The sequence below is a fragment of the Marmota flaviventris genome, chromosome 5 (assembly GCF_047511675.1).
Source record: "Marmota flaviventris isolate mMarFla1 chromosome 5, mMarFla1.hap1, whole genome shotgun sequence".
NCBI classification, from domain to species: Eukaryota; Metazoa; Chordata; class Mammalia; order Rodentia; family Sciuridae; genus Marmota; species Marmota flaviventris.
Genome location: NC_092502.1, coordinates 65094158 through 65119145, shown reverse-complemented (window position 1 = coordinate 65119145; position 24988 = coordinate 65094158). Strand labels below are relative to the sequence as shown.

Sequence of the window (24988 nt, the reverse complement as noted above, 5' to 3'; positions counted from 1 at the left end):
AAAAAAAATTAAAAAATTAAAAGAAAAATGCTATTGGTCTGAATATTGGTTTCTTCTCATATTCACATTAGAACTTGGTCTCCTGTGTGATAGTTTTAAGAGCTAGGACCTTTATTATTGCATTGCAGAAAAATTAGAAAGGAAATAAAATTATTTGTAGATATTGATTTTCAGTTTTTCTTTTATGTGTGAAGTTGTGTGTGTGTGTGTGTGTGTATGTGTGTGTGTGTGTGTCTGGTTGCTCCTGAGTGGCTGGGATTAAAAGCATACACCATTACACCCCAGTCTGTATATACACCCAGGGGGCCAGACTTTTTAAAAAAACTTATTTTTATTTTTTGGGTACTGGGGATTGAACTCAAGTGCAATTGACCCCTGAACCACATCTCCAGTCGTCTTTTATATTTTAGAGACAGGGTCTCACTGAGTTGCTTAGTGCCTTGCTTTTGCTGAAACTGGCTTTGGACTCTTGATCCTCCTGCCTCAGCCCCCTGAGCTGCTGGGATTACATACAGGCCAGTGCCACCACTCTCGGCAACTTTTTAACTTTTTAAAAACCTTAAAAAAAAAAAAAAGTATCACTCAGCAATAAAAGAGAATAAAATTAAAAGAAAAAACCCCTCTTTTAGAGGGATGAGGTTGTGGCTTAGTGGTAGAGTGCTTGCCTAGCATGCATGAGGTACTGGGTTCGATCCTCAACACCACATAAATGTAAAATAAAGATATTATGTTCATCTAAAACTTAAAAATAAATATTAAAAAAAACTTTTTTAGGGGATATAGCTCAGTTGGTATATTGGTTGCCTAGCATGCACAAGACCCTGGGTTCAATCCCCAGCACCAGTGGAAAACAAATAAAAAATTATTTTGTGACAGGGTCTTGTTAAATTGCTGAGGTTGGCCTTGAATTTTTGATTCTCCTGCCTCAGCCTCCTGAGTGGCTGGGATTATAAGCATACACCATTACACCCCAGTCTGTATATGAACTTGTATGTAGCTACAAGACAACTCAGTGTAAAATTTTGTGTCTTGATTTCTTCAGTTGACATAACATCAGAAGCATATTTTATAGGGGGCTGAGGATATAGCTCAGTTGATAGAGTGCTTGCCTCATATGTACAAGGCTCTGGGTTCTAATTCCCAGCACCAAAAAAAAAAACAAAACAAAAAAAACCAAACAGAAGTATATTTTGTAAACCTCCAGCAGCAAGAGAATGGGTTCCTTTACTGTACTTTTCTGTTAGAAGTAATATCATTTTTATGCAATAAATTTTTTAAAAGTATTTCTAGATACCTGTGTTATTTTCTATATTTGCCTTTGTTTCTTTAGTTTGGTTTTCCATATATGTAACTACTGGTCAAGGAATATGGACTTTTTTTTCTCTTTTCTTTGAATATGAACTTTTTAATGGCTGTTGATACCTACTAGAATCAAATTCCTCTCCCTGGCTTATGACTCAGTAGCACATTTCTTAGATATCTTACCTGTGAAATAGAGATTGTACTAAGAACTTAAAATTAGATCCATAGTCAGAAAGATGTACATTTTTCTGAAAGTGGAAAAGGTATTAAGTAGTTTTTTTTCTGAAACAAATAGACTACAATTTTTTTTTTTTTTTGTACCAGGGAATGAACTCGGGGTACTTGACCATTGAGCCATGTCCTCAGCCCTATTTTGTATTTTATTAGAGACAGGGTCTCACTGAGTTGCTTAAGCATCTCGGTTTTGCTGAGGCTGGCTTTGAACTCGTGATTCTCCTGTCTCAATCTCCTGGAGCTGCTGGGATTACAGGCCTGTGCCACTGTGCCCGGCTCTACAATAATAGTTTTTTAGTAATGTTTCTTGGCTTGGGGTCAAAGGTAGGACTTTTACTCTTTGATCTTGGTATTTAACATATGTCTGAAATCTTCTGTGAAGTTGATGTGCCTACTCAGCAGATAATTTGAGGTTTTTGCAGATAAGGCAGTTAGAGCAATATTTCTGTTAGATTTTCCTAAAAAAAAATTCATTCTAATAGATTTTATTTTTTAAAATAACTTACAGGATAGTTAAAACATAACCTTATTATACAGAATGAATTTGAAAATTTTAAGGTGTCTTTGTAATTGTAACTTATATTAAGCTTTAGTAAATTTATTGATTCTTTATTTTAGTTAAAAGGTAACTGTTTGTTGAGACTTAGAATACATTGATCAGTCTTGGAGATGTACATTAGAAAAGCATAGGGATAGTGAGGTATGGTGGTGCATGCCTGTAATCTCAGTGACTCTGAAGGCTGACGCAGAAGGATTGCAAATTCAAGGTCAGCTTCAGTAACTTAACCAGACCCTATTCTCAGATTAAAACATAAAAAAGTGTGAAGATGTAGCTCAGAGAAAATAGCATTGCCATTTTCTGCCATTCTTTTCTTATTTTCTGTATCCTCTTCTTGCATATAAGATGTTCTTATCTAGGATCTGAACTTTTCGAGTAAAGGCGGAAATGTGATTTTCCCCCCTTTCTATCACTGGTCAAATGTGCTATTCTTCGATGAAGTTAAGTCTACCTATACATCTTCATTTTAAGGTGTTTATAGAATACTAAGTTTAGCATTGCGTGTATAATATTTTTTGAAAATGTAACTGCTTTCTTGTGCTTTTTGTTTATAAATGAATTTTTTAAAAAGTGTGTATAAGACATATGTTTATGATGTTTTGATATGTACAATGTGAAATGATGACTGCCATCAAGCTAATTAATATCTGTTTTATCACACAATTATTTTTTGTTTTTATGTGCGTGGTAAGAACCTTAAGATCTACTCTCAGCAAATTCAAGTATATAATATGCATACAACACTTCAGAATTTAGCAATTGGATTTACTAAAGTGATGTGTTCATAATGTGTTCTCTAAAATGGAACTTTTTTTGGTATTGGGGGTTGGACCCGGGGTGCTCTATCACTGAGCTACATCTAGATTGCTTATTGCATAGCCATTGCTGAGGCTGGCTTTGAAATCCCGATCCTCTTGCCTCAGCCTCCCAAGTCACTGGGATTACAGGCGTGCACCACCACACCTGGCCGTCCCTAGCACTTTTAAAAAATATTTTTTAGTTGTAGATGAACATAATATCTTTATTTTATTTACTTATTTACTTTTATGTGGTGCTGAGGATCAAACACAGTGCCTCATCTGTACGAGGCAAGCGCTCTACCACTGAGCTACAATCCCAGCCCCTCCAGTGCTTTTTAAACATTTTTTATTTGAGGCAGTTCCTTCCTAAGTTGCTAAGGGTCTCATTGCTGATGAGGACCTCAAACTGGCGATTCTCCTGCCTCAGCTTCGTGTTGCTAGGATTACAGATAAGTGTATGTTACCATATGCCTGTAACATTTTTTAGTTTAGAAGAATCTTGACTTTCTTTTAAATTGTATGTTTTTTGTTGTTGCTTTTTGCCATGGATGTGGAACCCAGGGCATCATGTATGCCAGGCAAGTGCTCTACCACTCAGCCGTATCCCAGTCCTACATTGGATTTTAAAAATATATGTAACCCATCATCTATGACCTTTGTCCATAATTTTTAGAATTCTGTGTTTTGTAAAATTGACACATTTTTCTTTTTCTCTTATTTTAAACATTTATTTATTTATTTATTTTTAGGTGTAGATGGACATAACACAATATCAAACCCGGGTCCCATCCGTGCTAGGCAAGCTCTCTACCGCTGAGCCACTCCCAGCCCTCTTTCTTTTTTTTTTAAAAACATTTATTTTTTAGTTGTAGGTGGACAACAATACCTTTATTTTATTTTTATGTGGTGCTGGGATCGAACTGAGTGCCTCACACATGTTAGGCAAGCGCTCAACCACTGAGCCAGAACCCTAGCCCCAACACATTTTTCATTATAATTAAGTGCATAGATGCAACCTTTCCCATGTCAATATCGGCAATGAAAAAAAATTTCTTGTTTTATCCAAATATGAACTTTAAAAACTAGATAGAAGAAGTAAAGGTGCTGGTGCTTCAGTTTTCTTTTTCTTTTCTTTTTTTTTACTGATTTCAAAATTTTTGGAAATGTAATTGATATTTTTGAGCTGAAACTTTTCCCTTTCTAATTGATAGTGGAGGTCTAAGGAATTATGGAACAAGAGTAGATGGAATAATATTTTATAGGAATATGATCAGTTTGGTTTTTTTTGTTATCATCCCAAGTATTTTCATAACCCTATGAAGCCACATTGAATATATGTTACTTAAATATAAGCATTCATGGGGGAATATAGACTATATATATTTGTTTGTTTTGGTACCAGGAATTGAACCCAAGGACGTTTAATCACTGAGCTGTATCCCCAGACCTTTTTATTTTTTATTTTTAGATGGAATCTTTTTTAAAAAATATATATATATGTATATATTTAGTTGTAGATGGACACAATATCTTTATTTATTATTTATTTTTATGTGGTGCTAAGGATTGAACTCAGTGCCTCACGCTTATGAGGCAAGCGCTCTATAACTGAGCCCCAGCCCCAGCCCCTAGATGGTATCTTCATAGGTTGCCTACAGCCTCACTAAGTTGCTGAGGTTGGCTTTGAACCTGAAAATCCTTGCCAAAGCCTCTCAAGCCACTGGGATTACAGGCCTGTGCCACCGTGCCTGGCTGGAATCTAGACTATTAAACTAAGCTAAACTTTTATTTTTCTATGATGGAGACAAAACATTAAGTCTGACCATTGGGTATACAGGAATTGACAAACCAGGATCATTTGATGCCTGGCATAAGAGATGATTTTGAGTGTCAAAGTTGGATTCCTGCTGACTAGAAAAAACATGAGGCAGATAAAGTTTGTCTCTGCTGCCCTTTTGCCACTTCTAATGACTCTAGATTTTTTTTTTCTTTGCTTATAGCTGCTAAAGCATTTACCAATAATATTTAAGGTGTCATCCTTCTCATGTTCTTGGTTTTTTTTTAATGACTGGGAAATGTGTCTGTCTTTTTAATTACTTATTTGTTTATTTATTTTGTACGGGCTTGAACTCAGAGTCACTGGACCACTGAACCACATCCCCAGCCCTCTTTCTATTTTATTAGAGACAGGGTCTCACTGAGTTGTTTAGTGCCTTGCTAAATTGCTGAGGCTGGCTTTGAACTCGTGATCCTCTGCCTCCGCCTCCCTAGTTGCTGGGATTAACAGCGGTGAGCCACCTGCTCGGTCATGTTCTCAGTTTTTAAAAAAGTCTTTAAGGGATGGGGTTGTGGCTTGGTGGTAGAGTGCGTGCCTCACATGTGTGAGGCATTCAATGGTTTTAGTTTTCAGCACCACATACATATAAATAAATGAATAAAATAAAGTTCATCAACAAATATATAAAGTCTTTAAGATACCTATTGAAAAAATGAACAGTGGTGTTGATTGCTTTTTCTTAAGATGGGGGAAGATCTCACTATGCTGCCAGTCTGGTTCAAACTTGAAAAATTTGTGCCTCAAACTGAGCAATAGCTGAAAGTAAACGTGTGCCCACCCATGCCCAGCCATTTTTGGATACTGGTGCTTGAGGAGTGGAGAAATCTAGCCCATCACTCCCAGTTTTTTCCTTGCTGGCCATTTGGACAGGTAGTTCCTAAGGGTATTATTTATTATTGCCTAGGAGACAAGCAGCAACTTTTAAGTGTCAGGTGCCACCCTTTTCACTGAGAGAGCAAATAAATGTAGACCTGGTATAAGATTCTTGGTGTAATTAGAAGCTCAAAGATTAAGATAAAGTAGTTATTTTGTAGAAATAAAGAAAATCTCATTTGCAGTATTTGTATGTTATTTATTATGATAGTTGCCTTTGTTGGCAGTCACTTAAACTTTTGATCTTCGGTTTTCCAAAATGGGTTTATTTTATTAATGATACCACTGTTTGAAAACGATGTTTTTCATCCATTTTTTTCCTCTTTTTCTAATAGATGTGATGCTGACCCATCAGCCTTAGCCAACTATGTTGTAGCACTGGTCAAGAAGGACAAACCTGAGAAAGAATTGAAAGCTTTTTGTGCTGATCAACTTGATGTCTTTTTACAAAAAGGTAATTATTATGGGCCTTCAACCAAGTATTTATATAAAGATTTTGAATTTATTTATTTATTTATTTATTAAAAATGTTTATTTTTTTAGTTGTAGTTGGACACAATACCTTTATTTTACTTACGTATTTTTATGTGGTGCTGAGGATCGAACCCAGGGTCTAGCAAGTGCGAGGCAAGTGCTCAACTGCTGAGCCACAACCCTAGCGCCAAGATTTTGAATTTAAATCTTGTTAAATTTCTTCTCTTTCCTCAATAAGGCAGTGCATGCTGTAATGCTTTTTACATGATTGGGACCTTTGTAGATTTTGGCAGATCCTGGTTGAGGGATAACAGTTTAAAGATTATGCTGGGCATCGTGTCACATTCCTGTAATCCAAGCAACTGGGGAAGCTGAGGCAGGAGGATTTAGAGTTCAAAACCAGCCTCAGCCAATTTAACGAGGCCCTAAGCAACTGAGTGAGACTCTCTCTAAATAAAGTATTAAAAAAGGGCTGGGGATGTGGCTCAGAGGTTAAGTACCCCTGAGTTTAATCCCTGGCACCTCAAAAACCAAAACACAAAACTCAAAAAACAGTCTAAGGGTATTGAAACTGCTTATCTTACTGTTAAACATTGAGACCATCAGTTTTTTTTCTTTCTTGGCTAGGGCTTTTTTTTTTTTTTTTTTTTTTTTTTTAAGAGCCTTATAGTTGTACATAGTTGGGTTCATATTGACAAACTCATTCATGCATAGAAATCGATTTTAGTTCATGATTCCCTTCTTTTTCTTTCCCATCTTCCCTCCCTCTCCCATTCTCCTTCCTCTACTCCACTAGACTTCCTTTCACTTGGGGCTTCTTGATAAAGAGATGGGTGTGATCCTCTTCTCTTTATTTATTTAATTTCTTCTTACCAAAGTCCTTTCCATGATCTACAGAGTTTCCATGAGGTTTCCCCTGTTGTCTCTCTGACATCTTCTGCCACTCCCCTTCACTTGTTCCACTGACCAGTTTACTGTTTATTGAAAATGGCAAACTTGCCTGTAATCCCAGTGGCTCGGGAGGCTGAGGCAGGAGGATTGCAGGTTCAAAGCCAGCCTCAGCAATGGCGAGGCAACTCAGTGAGACCCTGTCTCTAAATAAAATACAAAATAGGGCTAGGGATGTGGCTCAGTGGTTGAGTGCCCCGGAATTCAATCTCCAGTACCCCCCCGCAAAAAAAGAGAGAAAATGACAAACTTGTCCAACAGTTCAGAGCCTTTGAAATTATTTTACACTTGACTGAAACATGAATTCCTCCCTTATTTCTTTCTGGTCCATTTTCAAATATCGTTTTTGAACAGTTTCCCCTGATTGCCCTTTATACAACACATAACATTCCATGCTCCCCAGTCATTTCTTTCAACCTTGAGTACTCATCACTCTATGTCATGATTATTTTCCTGTTTATCTCTCTCCTCCCACCTTCTTTGTCTTTTCTTTTGTTTAAAGTGGAGACTAGATGGGCTGGGGTTGTGGCTCAGTGGTAGAGTGCTTGCCTAGCATGTGTGAAGCATTGGGTTTGATTCTCAGCACCACATATAAATAAATTAATTAAATAAAGGTCCATTGACAACTAAAAAAAATATATATATATATATATATATATGTATATATAAAGTGGAGACTTGAAACCTACAGTGGTTGGCACATAAATGCTTGATAAGTATTATTATTAGGTAAGTAGTACTATGGATAACACTTATCAGTTGATCTAGGTTTTTTTTATTTTTACACAATACCTTTATTTTATTTAATTTTATGAAGTGTGGATGATCGAACCCAGGGCCTCCACATGTTAGGCGAGCACTCTACTGCTGAGCCACAGCCCCAGCCCCTGTTGATCTAGATTGATGAGAAAATATCCTTTAACTCAAATATCAGCTGGAGAAGATGGCTTCTCATTTTAATACATAGGATTACATCTTTTTTTCAAGCATTTTAAGACTTTCTTGTTTGAAAAAGAAAACATGCATACAGAAATTCCTCTTTAGTATAGATGAGTGTTCTTTTTTTTTAAATGTGTTAATTTATATTGAAGATGACTCATGTGAAATGTAGAGCCAAAAAGAAAAAAAGTAAAATATAGTAAAGATATTTGGAGTATGAGGCAAATGAATGATTAGACATTTAAGAACTCACTGTTATAAAAAGCTACAAAAAAACTGGAAATGAAGTTCAAGATTTATCTTGAACACAAACAGTGTATGAGTGTACCTTTTCCCCCACATCCTCTCTAACACTTACTATTATTTGTATTCTTGATAATTGCCATTCTGACTGATATGAATGAAATCTCAACTTGGTTTTGATTTGCATTTCCTTAATTGCTGGAGATATTTTCCTTTTTCTTTTTAATATTTATTTTTTAGTTGTAGTTGGAAACAATACCTTTATTTATTTATTTTTATGTGGTGCTGAGGATTGAACCCAGGGCCTTACATGTGCTAGGCAAGCACTCTACTGCTGAGCCACAACCCCGGCCCCTTAAACATTTTTTTCATATATTTATTGGTCATTTGTATTTCTTTCGAAAAGTATCTGTTTAGTTTTATGCACATTTATTTATTGGGGTACTTGTTTTTTGGGGATTACGTTTTTTGAGTTCTTTTTATTATTGGTGGGACTGCAAATTAGTGCAACCACTCTGGAAAGCAGTATGGAGATTCCTTAAAAATCTAGGAATGGAACCACCATATGACCCAGCTATATCCCACTTCTTATTATATGTTCAAAAGTTCTAAGATCCGCATACTGTAGAGATATAGCCACATCAATGTTTATAGTAGCATAATTCACAATAGTCAAGCCATGGACTGGGATTGTGGCTTAGTGGTAGAGTGCTTGCCTAGCATGTATGAGGCTCTGGGTTCGATTCTCAGCACCACATATAAATAAACAAAAAATAAAGGTCCATTGAGAACTAAAAAAATATTTTAAAAAATAGTCAAGTTATTAAATCAAACTAGGTGATCTTCACAGATGACTAGGTAAAGAAAATGTGGTATATATCATTGTGTGTATCCACAAGACACTAGTTAAACTATGATATCAAAAAGATCAGTAGAGTACAGGGAAGGGAATAGGGGAAAGGGGGAAAAGAGGAAGTACTAGGGACTGAATTAGGGCAAATTATATTCTATGTTTTTATAATTATGCAAAAAGAATCATAATGTTATATATAATTAAAAAGAACCAATAAAAATATATTGCAAAAAATAAATAAGCATTTATCAAAAAAAACTACAAAAGTTTTTAGTAATTCTTTAAACTTTAAAAATAATACACATGAGGAAGAACTCTAAATTTTATTTATTTATTTAACTAGTTGTAGGTGGACACAATATCTTTATTTATTTTTATGTGGTGCTGAGGATCGAACCCAGTGCCTCACATTGGTAGGCAGGTACTCTACCATTGAGTCACAAACCCAGCCCTATAAAAATGTATTTATTTTTAAGTATTTATTTTTTTAGTTGTAGTTGGACACAATACCTGTATTTCATTTATTCATTTTTATGTGGTGCTAAGGATTGAACCCAGGGCCCTGCACGTGTGAGGTGAGTGCTCTAGTGCTGAGCCACAATCGCCAGCTCCCTATAAAATTTATTTTAAAAAGAAGAGAAGAAACAGCCAGAAATTTACCACCAGAGACGAAATCACTGTTGTGTATAGCTTTTTAGATTGGCATTGTCTAGGAGAACTTTGTGCAACTGTAGATAATGATTTATATATGTATTTTCCAGTTTAGTAGCCTTTAGCTATTTGTGGCTATTGAGTGTTAGAAATGGGTTTATATGGTTGAGAAACTGATTTTTAAATTTAATTTTAATTAATTTAAACCCAAATCTAAACAGCCACATGTAGTTAAGTAGTTGCCATATTCAACTATTGGACAGTGCACCTCTAGACTTATGTCTTTAATTGAGATTATATATTAAAACCAGGTGTGATGGTGCACCCCTAAGATTCTAGGGATTTGGAAGACTGAGACAGGAGGATCACACATTTGAGATCAGCCCCAGCAACTTAGTGAGACCTTGTCACAAAATAAAAATAAAAAGGACTGGGGATATAACTCAGTGGTAAAATGCCTGTGGATTCAATCCCCAGTATCTCCTCCCCAAAGAAGATATATCATGAGAATACTCTTAACTATTCTACATGCATCCCTATACCACCTATACTACATAGTTTTGCCAGTTCTTACATCTTTGAGTTTTTTTATGTAGGTAAACATAAAAATATTGTAATGAGCTGGGCAGGGTGGCCCATACCTGTAATCCCAGCTGCTTGGAAGCTAAAGAAGGAGGATAAGGGGCTGGGGATGTCGCTCAAGCAGTAACGCGCTCACCTGGCATGCGTGCGGCCCGAGTTCGATCCTCAGCACCACATACAAAGATGTTGTGTCTGCCGAAAACTAAAAAATAAATATTAAAAAAAAAAAAAAAAAAAGGAGGAGGATAAGAAAGTTTGAGGCCAGAGCTCAGTGTACAAGGCCCTGGGTGCATTCTACATTGCTGGTAAGGTATAGGGGGAGGGAAAGAAGAAAGAAAAAAAAAATCTTATGTCTTTGAGGCTTGGTATTATCAGTACTCATTTTTTTGGTAGATGTTTTGTATTCTATTGTATGATTGTCCCATAATTTATTTTACTAGTCTTTTATGGAAATTTGGAGTTGTTTCCAGTCTTTTGCTGTTTCATACTCCAAGAAATATTCTTCCATGGATATGGTTTGCATACATTTAGTTATGTCAGAGGGACTAAAAAACCCAGACGTGAGCTGGTTGTGGTGTTGCACACCTGTAATCCCAGCTATTCTGGAGGCTGAGTTATGCAGATCTCAAGTTAAAGGCCAGCCTGGGAAAATTAGTAAGACTCTCAAAATAAAAAATAAAAAGGACTGAGGGTGGAGCTCAATGGTAGAGCACCCGGGGATCATTCCCCTATATTTTGGGGAAAAGGAAAAAAAAATAAAACCTGGAAGTGGGATTCTTTGCTTTAAGTTAGGTTGTGTTTTAGTGCCATCAGCAGTGTATGAAATTGTTTCTTTTCCAGAACCTTGCTAACAATGTTTTAAATTTTTTTTTGTTTGTATAACACTTTAATATTATTTCTTCTCAGAAACTTCAGGTTTTGTGGACAAATTATTTGAAAGTCTCTATACTAAGAACTACCTTCCACCTTTGGAACCAGTTAAACCTGAACCAAAACCACTAGTCCAAGAAAAGGAAGAAATTAAAGAAGAGGTAATGTAAAATTATTCTTTTGCTTTGGGGAACTTCTCAAAGTATTCTTAGTTGTAATTTGAGCTTTTTAGAAGTAATTATCTATTGATTGATGTTTTTGTGTTTGGGGCATGGTGCAGATACTTAGGATTTCTTGAAAATTGAAAAAATTTCAGAGAACTTATTTAGGGCTCAAAGTCATACTTGTAGTGAGGAATTCAGAGAAATCTTAAATCCAGTGACTTCTAGAAAAAATTTCATCAAATATGGATGTTTCGCTGAAAATAAAGTATTAATGAAACCTGAAAAGAAATCATTAGGTAAAGCTTTTCATATATGTAAAGAAGACATTTTTTTAAACCACATAGTTGTTTTAAATGGTTAATTTAATTATAAACATCATTGTCAATATTAGAAAAGCAAAAATGGCTTCACAATATTGGCATATAAAGACTGATAATAGATGGATACCTAATTTTTTAAACCAAGATGGAAGTTTTAGAGTTCATTCAGTTCCTTTCATATATAGATAACAGCATATGAGAGGAATGTGAATTCTTTAATGAGGCTGCATGAATTACAGAAGCAGTTCTACAGGTTTCTTCTGTCTCACTTTTTTAATTTATATGTGAAAGTGGAATGCATTACAGTTCTTATTACACATATAGAGCACAATTTTTCATATTTCTGGTTGTATACAAAGTATATTCACACCAATTCATGTCTTCATACATGTACTTTGGATAATAATGATCATCACATTGGGTCTTCATACATGTACTTTGGATAATAATGATCATCACATTCCAGCATCGTTTCTAACCCCATGCCCCTCCCCCTTCCCTCCAACCCCTCTGCCCTATCTAAAGTTTGTCTATTCCTCCCATGCTTCTTCTCCATATCCCACTATGAATGAGCCTCCTTATAGCAAAGAAAACATTTGAAACTTGGTTATTTGGGATTGACTAACTTCACTTAGCATTATCTTCTCTAACTTGATCCATTTACCTGCAAATGCCATGATTTTATTCTCTTTTATTGCTGAGTAATATTCCATTGTGTATATATGTCACATTTTTTTTTTATCCATTCATCTATTAAAGGGCATCTAGGTTGGTTCCACAGTTTAGCTATTGTGTATTGTACTGCTGTAAACATTGATGTGGCTGTGTCTCTGATACATTGATGTATGCTGTTTTTAAGTCCTTTTGGTATAGTTCAAGGAGAGGATAGCTGGGTCAAATGGTGGTTCCATTCCCAATTTTCCAAAAAAATCTCCATACTACTTTCCATATTGACTGCAGCAGTTTGCAGTCCCACCAGCAGTATATGAGTGTACCTTTTTCCCCACATCCTTGCCAACACTTATTGTTGTTTGTCTTCATAATAGCTGCCATTCTGACTGGAGTAAGATGAAATCTTAGAGTGGTTTTGATTTGCATTTCTCTAATTGCTAGCGATGATGAACATTTTTTCATGTATTTGTTGATTGATTGTATATCATCATCTGAGTAGTGTCTGTTCAGGTCCTTGGCCCATTTATTGATTGGGTTATTTGTATTTTTAGTTTTTAACTTTTTGAGTTCTTTATATACCCTAGAGATTAGTGCTCTATCTGTTGTGTGAGGGGTAAAGATTTGCTCCCAAGATGTAGGCTTTCTATTCACTTCACAGATTGTTTCTTTTGCTGAGAAGAAACTTTTTAGTTTGAGTCCATCCCATTTATTGATTCTTGATTTTAATTTTTGCACCAAAGGGGTCTTGCACCAAAGGGGTCTTATTAAGGAAGTTGGGGCCTAATCCCACATGATGGAGACTAGGGCCTCCTTTTTCTTTTATTATATGCAGGGTCTCTCGTTTTATTCCTAAGTCCTTGATCCATTTTGAGTTGAGTTTTGTGCATGGTGAGAGATAGGGGTTTAATTTCATTCTGTTGCATGTGGATTTCCATTTTTCCCAGCACCATTTGTTGAAGAGGCTATCTTTTCTCCAATGCATGTTTTTGGCACCTTTGTCTAATATAAGATAATTGTAATTTTGTGGGTTAGTTTTTGTGTCCTCTGCTCTGTACCATTGGTCTACCAGTTTGTTTTGGTACCAATATCATGCTGTTTTTGTTACTGTTGCTCTGTATTATGGTTTAAGGTCTGGTATAGTGATGCCACCTGCTTCACTCTTCCTGCTAAGGACTGCTTTAGCTATTCTGGGTCTCTTATTTTTCCAGATGAAAATGACCATACTTCCAAAAGCACTGTACAGGTTTAATGCAATTCTGATCAAAATCCCAATGATATTCCTTACTTGGAAATAATTTTAAACTGACATAAGAATCAACATGAATAGTAACTCAAACTCCCATATGACATTTGCAAGGTATATTTATTGAAGATTTGCTCTGTTTGCTCTCTGCAGGTCTATATCTGTAACTTTTTATTGTTGTTGTTAGTGGTGGTGAGTCATAGATATAACCCTTCACCTTTTTAAAAAAGTTATTATTTTTTTTATACTTGTAGATGGACAGAATGCCTTTATTTTATTTGTGGTACTGAGGATCGAACCCAGTGCCTCACCCATGTTAGGCAAGCACTCTGCTGCTGACCTATATATAGCCTGAGCCCCGCTTCACCTTTTAACACGTGTATTTCCTTAGAATAAGAATATTATTCTTGCTGGGCACAGTGGTGCACACCTGTAATCCCAGTGGCTCAGAGGCTGAGATAGGAGGATCTTGAATTCAAAGCCAGCCGCAGCAACTTAGGCTCTAAACAACTCAGTGAGATCCTGTCTCTAAATAAAATATAAAATAGGGCTGGGGATGTGGCTCGGTGGTGCCCCTGAGTTTATTTCCCGGTACCCACCCCCCCCCCCCCCCAAAAAAAAGAATAATATTATTCTTTTAAATATAATTCCATTATCAATTACATTAAATTTAACATCCATACAATAGTTTTGGATTTAAAATTTTTTTTATTGGTACTGGGGATGGAACCCAGCGGCCCTTTACCATTGAGCTATACCCAGTCCTTTTTTGAGACAGGGCCTTGCTAAGTTGCTGAGGGTCTCACTAAGTTGCTGAGGCTGGCCTATAACTTGCAATCCTCTTACCTCCTACCTCGGTCCCTTGAGTCTTTGGGATTACAGGCATGTGCTACCATGCCTGGCTAGATTCACTTTTATTTGTGTACTTATATATTTATTTTTTGGTGCTAGGGATTGAACCCAGAGGTACTTTACTACTGAGCCACATCCCCAAGCCTTTTTAGTTTTTTAATTTTAAGACAGGGTCTCACTCAGTTGCTGAGGACCTCAATAAGTTGCTAAGGCTGGCCTCAAACTCAGGATCCTCCTACTGTAGCCTCCTGAGTCAACTGGGATTATAGGCATGCACCATTACTCCCAGTCTTTATTTGTATTTTTGAAGTAAATCCTGGTTTTTAATTTTTTGTCGGTTCTGGAAATCTAACCCACAACTTCATGCATACCAGGCAAGTATCCTACAACTGAGCCACATTCCCAGTCCAATAAATCTTAATTTTGAAAATTGTGAAAAATGAATATCATCTTCTATATAGAGCTACTCCAGCTAATACTTGATGGCATTTCTTGTTTATAAAATTTAATTTAAATTGAATTAAATTCTAAAATTTAACTTAAATTTTAGAAACAAGAAATGCTTAAAAATAAATTGATGTTTAAATAAATTCAACTGTTATATGATTTCTGACATAAATAATAGTTCACATATTAGTGCCTAAATAAAATAATCTAATGTAATTCTGTTAGCTAATGTCAAGCAGGAATGTTTGAAGCAGCACATATCTTTGGCTAATTATCTCTTTTTCTGGTCTGTGGATGCAGTTACTGTAAGCAGGGTATGAAACAAATTTATGGACTGTCCATCTTAATTGTCTTCCCTGATCCTCAGCTGCATTGTACCATTAGGTATTTTATAATTATACTATTGATCACAGGAGGAACCAGGTGAAAGAATTGGATCATTGGTACAATTCATCCTGATGCTGAAAAAACAACAAAGGATATATGCCATGATTTATGAAGCAGACCACATTTTTTCCTTTCTTCACCCCTTGTTTTTTCTTAATTGTGTTTTAGAGAAACTCAGTCATTTGTCCTGTGGAGTTTATTTACTGTCTGGGTTTAGCTGATTGTATTCCAATGGTGTAACACATCTTCTATGTTTCTCTTAAATTGTAGAGAGAATGATTTTTAAATACAGTGTAGTGATTATATAGTTTTGCTGGTGCCACATCATTGCCATTGTGGCTGTATTTTAGTTGTGTGAATTAAATTGTCATCTCCTGGTCTGTTCACTCACTTTGAGATTTGTTTATAAGTAAGCTTCTGCGTTAGATGTTTAGTTCTTGCAGATGACTTTGTCACCTTTTTCAAGTGAAGGCTATATTTGTGGTTTGAGAGCAACTTGTTTAAAGATAATAAGATGACTGGTTCTCTTTTTCCTTTGGTACTAGGGATTGAACCTAGGGGTACTTTACCAAGGAGGTATTATCCCCAGTCATTTATTCATATATTTTATTTTTTAAAAAAAATTTTGAGGCAGGTCTTGCTAAGTTGTTGAAGGCCTTTGATAAATTGCTGAGGCTGGCTTTGAACTTGTGGTCCTTCTGCCTCAGCCTTCTGAGTTCTGAGATTACAGGTGTGTTCCACCATGCCCAATTGTTCTCTTTTTATTTCTGGTCCCTCTTGATTGTTAGGCTTTAAAAGAAGCCTTAAACTGGGCTTGATGGCACATACCCGCTAATCCTAGCAACTCAGGAGGCTGAGGCAAGAGGATTGCAAGTTTGAATCCAGCCAGAAAAATTTAGCAAGACCCTTTCTCGAAAAGTAAAAAGGGCTGGAAATGTAGCTCAGTATAGTGCCCCTGGATTCTGTCTCTAGTACTGCAAAAATAAGTAACTAAATAAATAAAGCCTAAATAAAGCCTTAACATTTCCATTATTTTCCAAAACCACTTTTCTATAATTTACTTGAAATAGTGTAGTTTTTTTTTTTTTTTGTGTGTGTGTGTGTGGTGCTGAGAATTGAACCCAGGGCCTTGTGCATGCAAGGCAAGCATTCTACCAACTGAGCTATATCCCTAGCCCAATAACTTCTTTTTATAGCATTCATTAAATTAACTGTTTCTGAAACCTTTTCTATTAAATAAATCTAAAGTCCTCTTTATGTGAATATATTTTATAATTAGGAATATAAAAACTATTTTACTTTATGGTGCTTAGTGATCTACTATTTCTATTTCAGTTTAAAGAATGAGTTGCTTGGGGCTGGGGATGTGGCTCAAGCGGTAGCGCACTCGCCTGGCAAGCGTGCGGCCTGGGTTCAATCCTCAGCACCACATACAAACAAAGATATTGTGTCCGCCAAAAACTAAAAAATAAATATTAAAATTCTCTCTCTCTCTTTAAAAAAAATAAAATAAAAAATAAAGGCGTTGTTAACAAAAACAAAGAAGAATGAGTTGCTTGTTTTCATCCTTTATTACCATTTCATCTCTTAACAATTAATAAAGTGCTTGTTAAAGTAATCTGAGTGTTTTTTCCTATTGCCTAACTTTTTTGGAATTTTTTAAAATATTTTTTAGTTGTAGGTGGTCACAATATCTTTATTTACTTGTTTTTTATGTGGTGCTTAGATTAGAATCCAGTGCCTCACGCATGCAAGGCAAGTGATCTACCACTAAGCTACAACCCAGTCCCTGAAAATGTTTTGATTCAGTATTTCAATATGTATATTTGTCCCCTCTTGTGCTAGAAAGGTCATCAAGTGACTTTGTTTTGTAATTTTATATAAGAACTGTTCTTATTTTTAATGAATGTTTTTATATAGGTTTTTCAGGAACCAGCAGAGGAAGAGCGAGATGGCAGAAAAAAGAAATATCCTAGTCCCCAGAAGACTCGTTCAGAATCTGGTGAACGAAGGTTTGTTTGTTTTTAATTAGGAAGACATTGATATTTTTTTAGTTGCTTTGTAAGGCATTAAAAGGAGTTTTAAATGTACCAACTCCTCTCTCTAAATACATTAAAAGAAAGAATGGTATTTATCTTTCTGTTTTTGTCTTTGTCTTACTTTCTATTTCTTTTATAAACAATCATCATTATGTTCTTTCCCCAAGAGCTCAGTGGGGTGGAAGCAGTCTCCTTAGAGAGTAATAAAGAAATGTTCCATTTGGTCAGGGGTGCTCAGTATTAAAATTATACATATCATTTTTATATTACAGGTGGTTGTTTACGTGTAGAATCAAGAACTTATCTCCAAAATACTGGTCTTTATTTAGGAAAACTTGTTTTTGAGCCTTGTTTCTGTTTCATTTCTAAATTGCTCCCCCCCTTCTTTCTATACTTTGGGTTCTTCTCTTTTTTTTTTTTTCATTTCACCCCACCCATTTTACTTGTGGTGGGAATATTTTTTTCTTCTTATATGATAGATTAGAAGAATTATGTGATATCGTCTTACACTTTCCTATAAAAACACAAACGTTATGAGTTTGGATGACTTGAGAGTATTTCATATTCTGGATTTGTTGGCAGACTTCAATTTTATAGCCTTTATATGGCTTTTATATCTGTGTATTATAGGACACGTGAGAAAAAAAGAGAAGATGGCAAGTGGAGGGACTATGACCGGTACTATGAACGGAATGAATTATACCGTGAGAAGTATGACTGGAGAAGAGGCAGGAGTAAGAGCCGGAGTAAGAGCCGAGGCCTGAGTCGAAGTAGAAGCCGAAGTAGGGGGCGCAGCAAAGACCGGGATCCAAATAGGAATGTTGGTGAGTAGACAAGAGGTATCCCCCTAAAAGTTTTATTGCTTATGTCATGGGGGTATATGAGAGTCCCTTAAAGCCAAATGTACCTTCAGTATGCCTAAACAATATAAAAACTAGAATTACCTCAAAAAACTGAATATTGATTTTTGTTAGAAAGATAGGGTTCTATTGGGTTGGAATCATAGGCGATTGATTAAAAAGAATTTATTTTTAAGATATCAAAGTACATGTCTAGACTTAAGTAATTTTGTGTAATTTTTAAAATGTCCTTTCATCAACAAAGCTATTGAGGAAGAGGGTTGCCTGCTTTTGGTTTTTGTTGTGTTTTTTGTGAATATAATTGATTTATATCAATTGCCTAAAGTTTATAAAATTGAAAAGATCCTAATCACTGGTCTCCTAACTTGAATAATTCCTATTAAATATTAGTAGAAACTGACCCTTTTTCGTATTGTTGTTGATGTTGATATTATTATAAAAGATGATGTTTTACAAGTTATAGATCAGACATGTCACATTATTCATGTTCCAGCTTTTAGAATAAATTAACAAGAGCAGTTTGGAATATAGAAAGATAGCTTAGTAAGTTTACTCCAGTGTTCTCATCTTGCTTATTCTGTAAGAAAATAAGTTGATCTAGCTTTTAGGATAAATTAATAACAAGGGCATTTTGGAATACAGATAGCTTTGTAAGTTTAATGTTCTCATCTTTCCTTTCTGTGAGAAAATAAACAAATTCAGGAACGTAAAATGTGTGATTTCTTTGTTTCTTGTTTTTATTTTGTCTCTAAAGCAGAACACAGGGAAAGATCAAAGTTTAAGAGTGAAAGGAATGACCTGGAGAGTTCTTATGTGCCTGTGTCTGCACCACCTCCAAACTCTTCTGAGCAGTATTCCTCTGGGGCACAATCTATTCCCAGCACTGTTACTGTGATTGCACCTGCTCACCATTCTGAAAACACAACTGAGAGTTGGTCTAATTATTATAACAATCATAGCTCTTCCAATTCTTTTGGTCGAAACCCACCACCAAAGAGGCGATGCAGAGATTATGATGGTAAAAACTATGACTTTCTTTTATATTGTTTCTGAAAATATTTTAGTAAAACAAATGTTGCCTATATTGCATACTTTTTCATTGTAGCTCATATTTTTGTTAAAGGGATTAATGAAAGAGTCTCTTTTGGGATATGCTTATATACCTGTTTTATATAGTGCTTTGGCTCTTGACAAGAGAATATTTAAATTTGACCCTTTTTTTAGTTTTTATTCTTATTGTTACATAAAACATTGTAAGTATACCATAAAATTTGGTAGATACTAGGAATTTTAATCTTTTTGAATATTGTTTGGTGCTGGGAATTTGTTACTAAGCACATTTAGAAATTTGATTTGCTGATTTTCCATTTGAATGAATGCATCAGCATGTGCGTATTTTATTTATTTTTATTATGGAAATAAATATTTATAAATTTGACAAAATATAATTGACTCTGAATATTCATCACCTTGTTCCAACAGTTACCAACTCATTAGCAATCTTGTTTTTATTTAGACCCTATGCACTTCTCCCTCGCTTGTATTATTTTAAGCAAAACAGAAACATCATAGCATTGTTGTCATCATCAGGTCATTATCATCATCATCATTATTATTTTGAGGTACTGAGGATTGAACTCAGGGCCTTGTGTATACTAAGCAAGTACTCTCTCTACAACAGAGCTAAACCTCCATGCCCTCATTTTTCCTCTATATTGAATGCATGTATTTTTACATTTTATTTATTTGTAATGGGGAATAGAGTGAAATTATTGTTCAGGTGTTAAAAATCTCATTACTCCTGTTTCTGAATTTTCCTTCCCAAGACCAACTTAATGATGTCAGTTTCTTATATATATCTTTCTAAACATGCTCTATGTATATGTATCTTAAACTTAATTTCCCCTACTTTCTTTTTTACATAAATGATAGTATTCTCTTCATACTTTCACATGTATTTTTACTTAGTATTTCTTGATGGTTATCCTGTATTAATACAAAAAGAATTTCTTCAGTATTTCTATAGGCTTCTTATAGCTCTATCTGTACAAAAATATGTTCAACCTATTTCTTATTGATGCATGCTTTGATGTTTCTAGTATTTTTTTGTTATAAAACAGTGCTGTAGTAAATACTAGTATATAGTGCCTACTTTAATATTTTATTTATTTTTGAATATATTTTTATTTCTAATTGGCAGTAATTATACACATTTATGGGGTAAAATGAGATTTCAGTTTGTGTATATAGAATGGAATGGTCAGATCAGGATAATTGGTGTGTTTATCACTTTAACATTTATTCTTTGTGCTGAGAGCATTCAAAATCCTGTCTACTAGCTATTTTTTTTTTTATTAGCTACATCTACTAGCTATTTTGAAGCATTCAATTATTTGTTGTAAATCACAGATATCTTGTGTTGTACATTAAAAGTTATTTCTCCTATCTAGTTGAATATTGTAAACCAAAAATTCAGTTTGCAAATACAGAAAGAATGGTCACTTTAGAATAACATTATGAAGATAGATTATTGAAATTAAGTCATCTAGTTCAATACATTTATCCTCTTTCCTCCATAAGCTTTCTCTAAATTGATATTTGTTTAAAATACCTGAGTTTTGCCTGTTTTGGTGTCGCATACCTGTAATCCCAGTCACTCTCGAGGCTGAGGCAAGAGGATTGCAAATTTGATGCCAGCTTCAGCAACTTAGTGAGACTCTTAGCAACTCAGCAAGACTGTTTTTCATTAAATAAAAATGAGCTAGAGTTGTGACTTAGTGGTAAAGTACCCCTGGGTTCAATTTCCAGTACCAAAAAATACCTTGAGTTTTTATTATAAAAACTTAATAGCAAATGGTTTAATCTCATTGCACTTAGTAGCTTATTCTTCCCTGTTATTTGTTATCTCAACAAGTCAGTCTTATAGTATAAAAAGAAGAGAATACACCTTTTTCTGCTTCAAGGACATATGCTGATTAGTAGAATGACACCAAGAAGACTTTAAGACTCCTTAGAGAAAACCTTCTTAAATCAGAATGGTGGATTTTTCAGGGATTTGTTTTATTTTCTGATCTGTAAGTAGGTCATAATAAGATTCTTTTTTTATTCTTACAGAAAGAGGATTTTGTGTACTGGGGGACCTTTGTCAGTTTGATCATGGAAATGATCCTCTAGTTGTTGATGAAGTTGCTCTGCCAAGTATGATTCCTTTCCCACCCCCTCCTCCTGGGCTTCCTCCTCCACCACCTCCTGGAATGTTAATGCCTCCAATGCCAGGGCCTGGTCCAGGCCCAGGCCCAGGCCCAGGCCCTGGTCCAGGCCCAGGCCCAGGTCCTGGCCATAGTATGAGACTTCCTGTTCCACAAGGACATGGTCAACCTCCACCTTCTGTTGTGCTTCCCATACCAAGTAAGTACATGCTAGTTGAATCCTTTTTTTTTTTTGATGGTGAATTCTATTCAGAACTTCCTCCTTTTGGTAAAATTGACACTGTTTAAACTGTTTGAAAAATAAAGTAATGATAGAATTTGGAATATATTCCCATAATTAAGATGCCATTGCTTCCTTTTTGCCATCCATTGTTGCATGGAATTATTTGTCATACCTTAGCAATGTAAATTTTGCTTATGGTAGCCTATCATATAGTGACTTATGGTCAGAATTTTGTTAGTTGATAGCAAGAGAGAGAACATGCTAGTAATTTAATGAAATTTTCCAGTCTTCAAAGCAAACCTCTTCAAGAATATTCAAATGACATTTTAACAGTTTTTATCGAAATTTTCAGACATACATGCGGTAGAAGACAAATATAGACCCTACATGTACGTACCATCATCCAGCCTCAGTGATTATCAGTATTTAGGTGCGCCACCCCCCATCCCCCAGCTTTTTGGGTTGGTGGGTTTTTGCTCAAGTAAATTCCAAATGTCAAATCATTTTACTAATTTGTATTTCTGTGTGGAATTCCTTAATAATAAAAGAAGATTTTATTTGTTTTTGATATTAGAGATTGAGCCCAGGGGCACTTAACCACTGAGCCACATCCCTGGCACTTTTTTTTTTTTTTTCCCTAGTTGTAGATGGACCTAATGCCGTTATTTATTTATTTTCTATGTGGTGCTGAGATTTGAACCCTGTGCCTCACATGTGCTAGGCAAGCACTCTAACATTGAGACACAATTCCAGCCCAATTCCTGGCACTTTTTAAATTTTATTTTGAGACAGGGTCTCACTGAATTGTTTAGGGTCTTGCTAAATTGCTGAGTCTGGCCTTGAACTTGCTATCCTCCTGCCTCATTCCCTGAGTCGCTGAAATTACAGGAGTGCCACTACACTAAACAAAGGTTATTTTTGTTTTTGTTGCTTTTTAAGAAAAAAAATCAATATGTGAGTAAGAAATTTTTCCCAGCACCACACACACAAAAAGAAACATGTTTAAAAATGGTCTTTTAAATAACATTTCATGTATGTATGATATGTCAAAATACATTCTACTGTCATGTATAACTAAAAAGAACAAATAAAAAAATAAAAAAACATTATCACAACAATTACTAGTATAGTAGAAACAGAGTTAGACTGTAAGATGTAATTGACAGAATGATGGTATGAATTATTTACATATATACAAAAGTATGAGAAACATTTACTTGAGGAAATTTTAACATAAGACTGGCAAATTATTTAAAAAATTATTGCCATTTAACTTATTAAAGCTGTACTTTTATAAATTTTCTTTTTTTAAAACATTTTATTTTGGGACCTGAGATTTAACTCAGTGGTATAGCTTTTACCTGGCATATGTGAGGTCCTGGATTAATTCCCGAGCAACACACCCAAATACACACAACATTTTATTTTGAAATAATTGTACATTCACATGAAGTTGCCAAAATAGTTTAGCATGATCCTGTGTATAAATTTTATCTGCAATATAATACTATAGAGAACACTTCAGAGTTGGTAATTGGTGGCAGAAATTTGGTCAGTACAAACGTGGTTTTTCTAACTTGGCATTTGTGAATTTTTAATATTGTCACACAGTTTAATAGTAAAGTTGAAGCTGAGATTTTATTCTCCAGATAATGAAATATTCTTTATATGTAAAAATTCTAATATTAGGGGGCTGGGGATGTGGCTCAAGCGGTAGCGCGCTCGCCTGGCATGCGTGCGGCCCGGGTTCGATCCTCAGCACCACATACAAAGATGTTGTGTCCGCCAATAACTAAAATATAAATATTAAAATTCTTTCTCTGTCTCTCTCTCTGTCTCTCTCTTTAAAAAAAAGAAATAAAAAAATTCTAATATTAAAAGATGTTATCTCAATATAAGAACATATTGGTATAAAATTTAAACCCAAGAGTGTCATTTCCTCCAGTATTTTGCTATGAAAAATTTCAAGCCAATAGTTGAAAGCAATCTACTGTCACCCCAGAAAATTTCCTCAAGTTCCTTTCCAGTCATTCAAGGCAACCAGTTTTGTTCAACCTTGATTAGTTTTGCCTGTCCTGAAAAAGAATGTCATTTTAATTAATTATACAGCAGTGTTTAAACCTGCATATCTGAAATTCATTAATTCTATTCATAGCCCAATTAGGTCTTTTTTTTTTTTTTTTCCTTTTTTCTTTTTTTGCATCTGAGATTGAACCCACGGTCACTTTACCACTCAGTCATATCCCCAACCCTTTTTCTATTTTTTATTTTGAGACAGGGTCTTACTGAGTTGCTTAAGGCCTTGCTAAGTTTCTGAGGCTGGCTTTGAACTGGAGATCCTCTTGTGTCAGCCTCCTGAGTAGCTGGGATTATAAGCATGTGCCATCACGCCCAGCCCAATTAGAGCTTTAAAGTGTGAACATGTAAGTTAATACTAGTATAGTGAGCATTTTTATTAGGAAACATTAATACTCTGCCTCTCATTTTTTGTAATCTGTAGGACCACCCATATCACAGTCAAGCTTGATAAACAGTCGTGACCAGCCTGGGACAAGTGCAGTGCCCAATCTTGCACCAGTGGGAGCAAGACTACCTCCTCCCTTACCCCAAAACCTCCTTTATACAGTATCAGAACGTAAGTAAACATTTGACTTAAAATTGTTGAGTTTTGTCCCATCAGTATAACTCTTTTATAAAATTAATTTCTATTTTTATGGACTATGAATTACAAAAATTATATCCACAAAGCAGTTTACTGTGTGATTATGCTAGATAGCCATAATTTAAAAAATTATTTTATTTCTTCTTATTTGTTATCTATGACAGCAGAATGTAATTCAATTCATATTTTACAAATAGAGCACAGTTTTTCACATTTCTGGTTGTACACAAAGTAGAGTCACACCATTTGTGTTTTCATACATGTACTTAGGGTAATGATGTCTGTCTCATTCCACCTTCTTTCCTACCCTCAATGTATAACCATATTTTATTTTATTTATTTTTTTGGTGATCTGGGAGATAAAGGCAAGGTCTTCTGTTTCGGAGAAGTCTCCCCTATAAAGTAGCAACATTTTAGTCTCTATATTTAAATAATTTAAATTATTGCTACAACCTCCTTAACATCATTACATTTCGTTTCAAATCCCCTGTCCCCACCCATACCACATTCTTTTTAGATGGTTCCTTTTTTTTTTTTTTTAAATATATTTTTAGTTGCCAATGGACATTTAGTTTACTTATGTATATGTGGTGCTGAGAATTGAACCCAGTGCCTCACACATGGTAGGAAAGCGCTCCACCATTGAGGTATAACCCAGCCCACTAGGTGGTTCTTTTTTTTTTCAATATTTATTGTTTAGTTGTAGAGGGACATAATATCTTTATTTTATTTATTTATTTTTATT

General features: G+C 35.1%; 1 protein-coding gene across 5 annotated transcripts in view; it reads left to right on the top strand.

The window, feature by feature from the left end:
• The window catches only part of Rbm27 (RNA binding motif protein 27), a 76220-nt gene that overhangs the window by 7414 nt on the left and 43818 nt on the right, over positions 1 to 24988 (top strand). For 2 of the 5 annotated variants that reach the window (XM_027927738.2, XM_027927737.2), the window contains exons 2-8: positions 5941 to 6059; positions 11202 to 11326; positions 17171 to 17262; positions 17920 to 18113; positions 18907 to 19167; positions 21264 to 21557; positions 24082 to 24216. In XM_027927738.2, coding sequence (XP_027783539.1) covers positions 5941 to 6059; positions 11202 to 11326; positions 17171 to 17262; positions 17920 to 18113; positions 18907 to 19167; positions 21264 to 21557; positions 24082 to 24216 — 1220 coding nt within the window. Of the gene's footprint in view, positions 1 to 5940; positions 6060 to 11201; positions 11327 to 17170; positions 17263 to 17919; positions 18114 to 18903; positions 19168 to 21263; positions 21558 to 24081; positions 24217 to 24988 lie in introns of all 5 variants that reach the window. The other 3 variants (XM_071612266.1, XM_027927736.2, XM_071612265.1) reach the window with 2 other exon arrangements.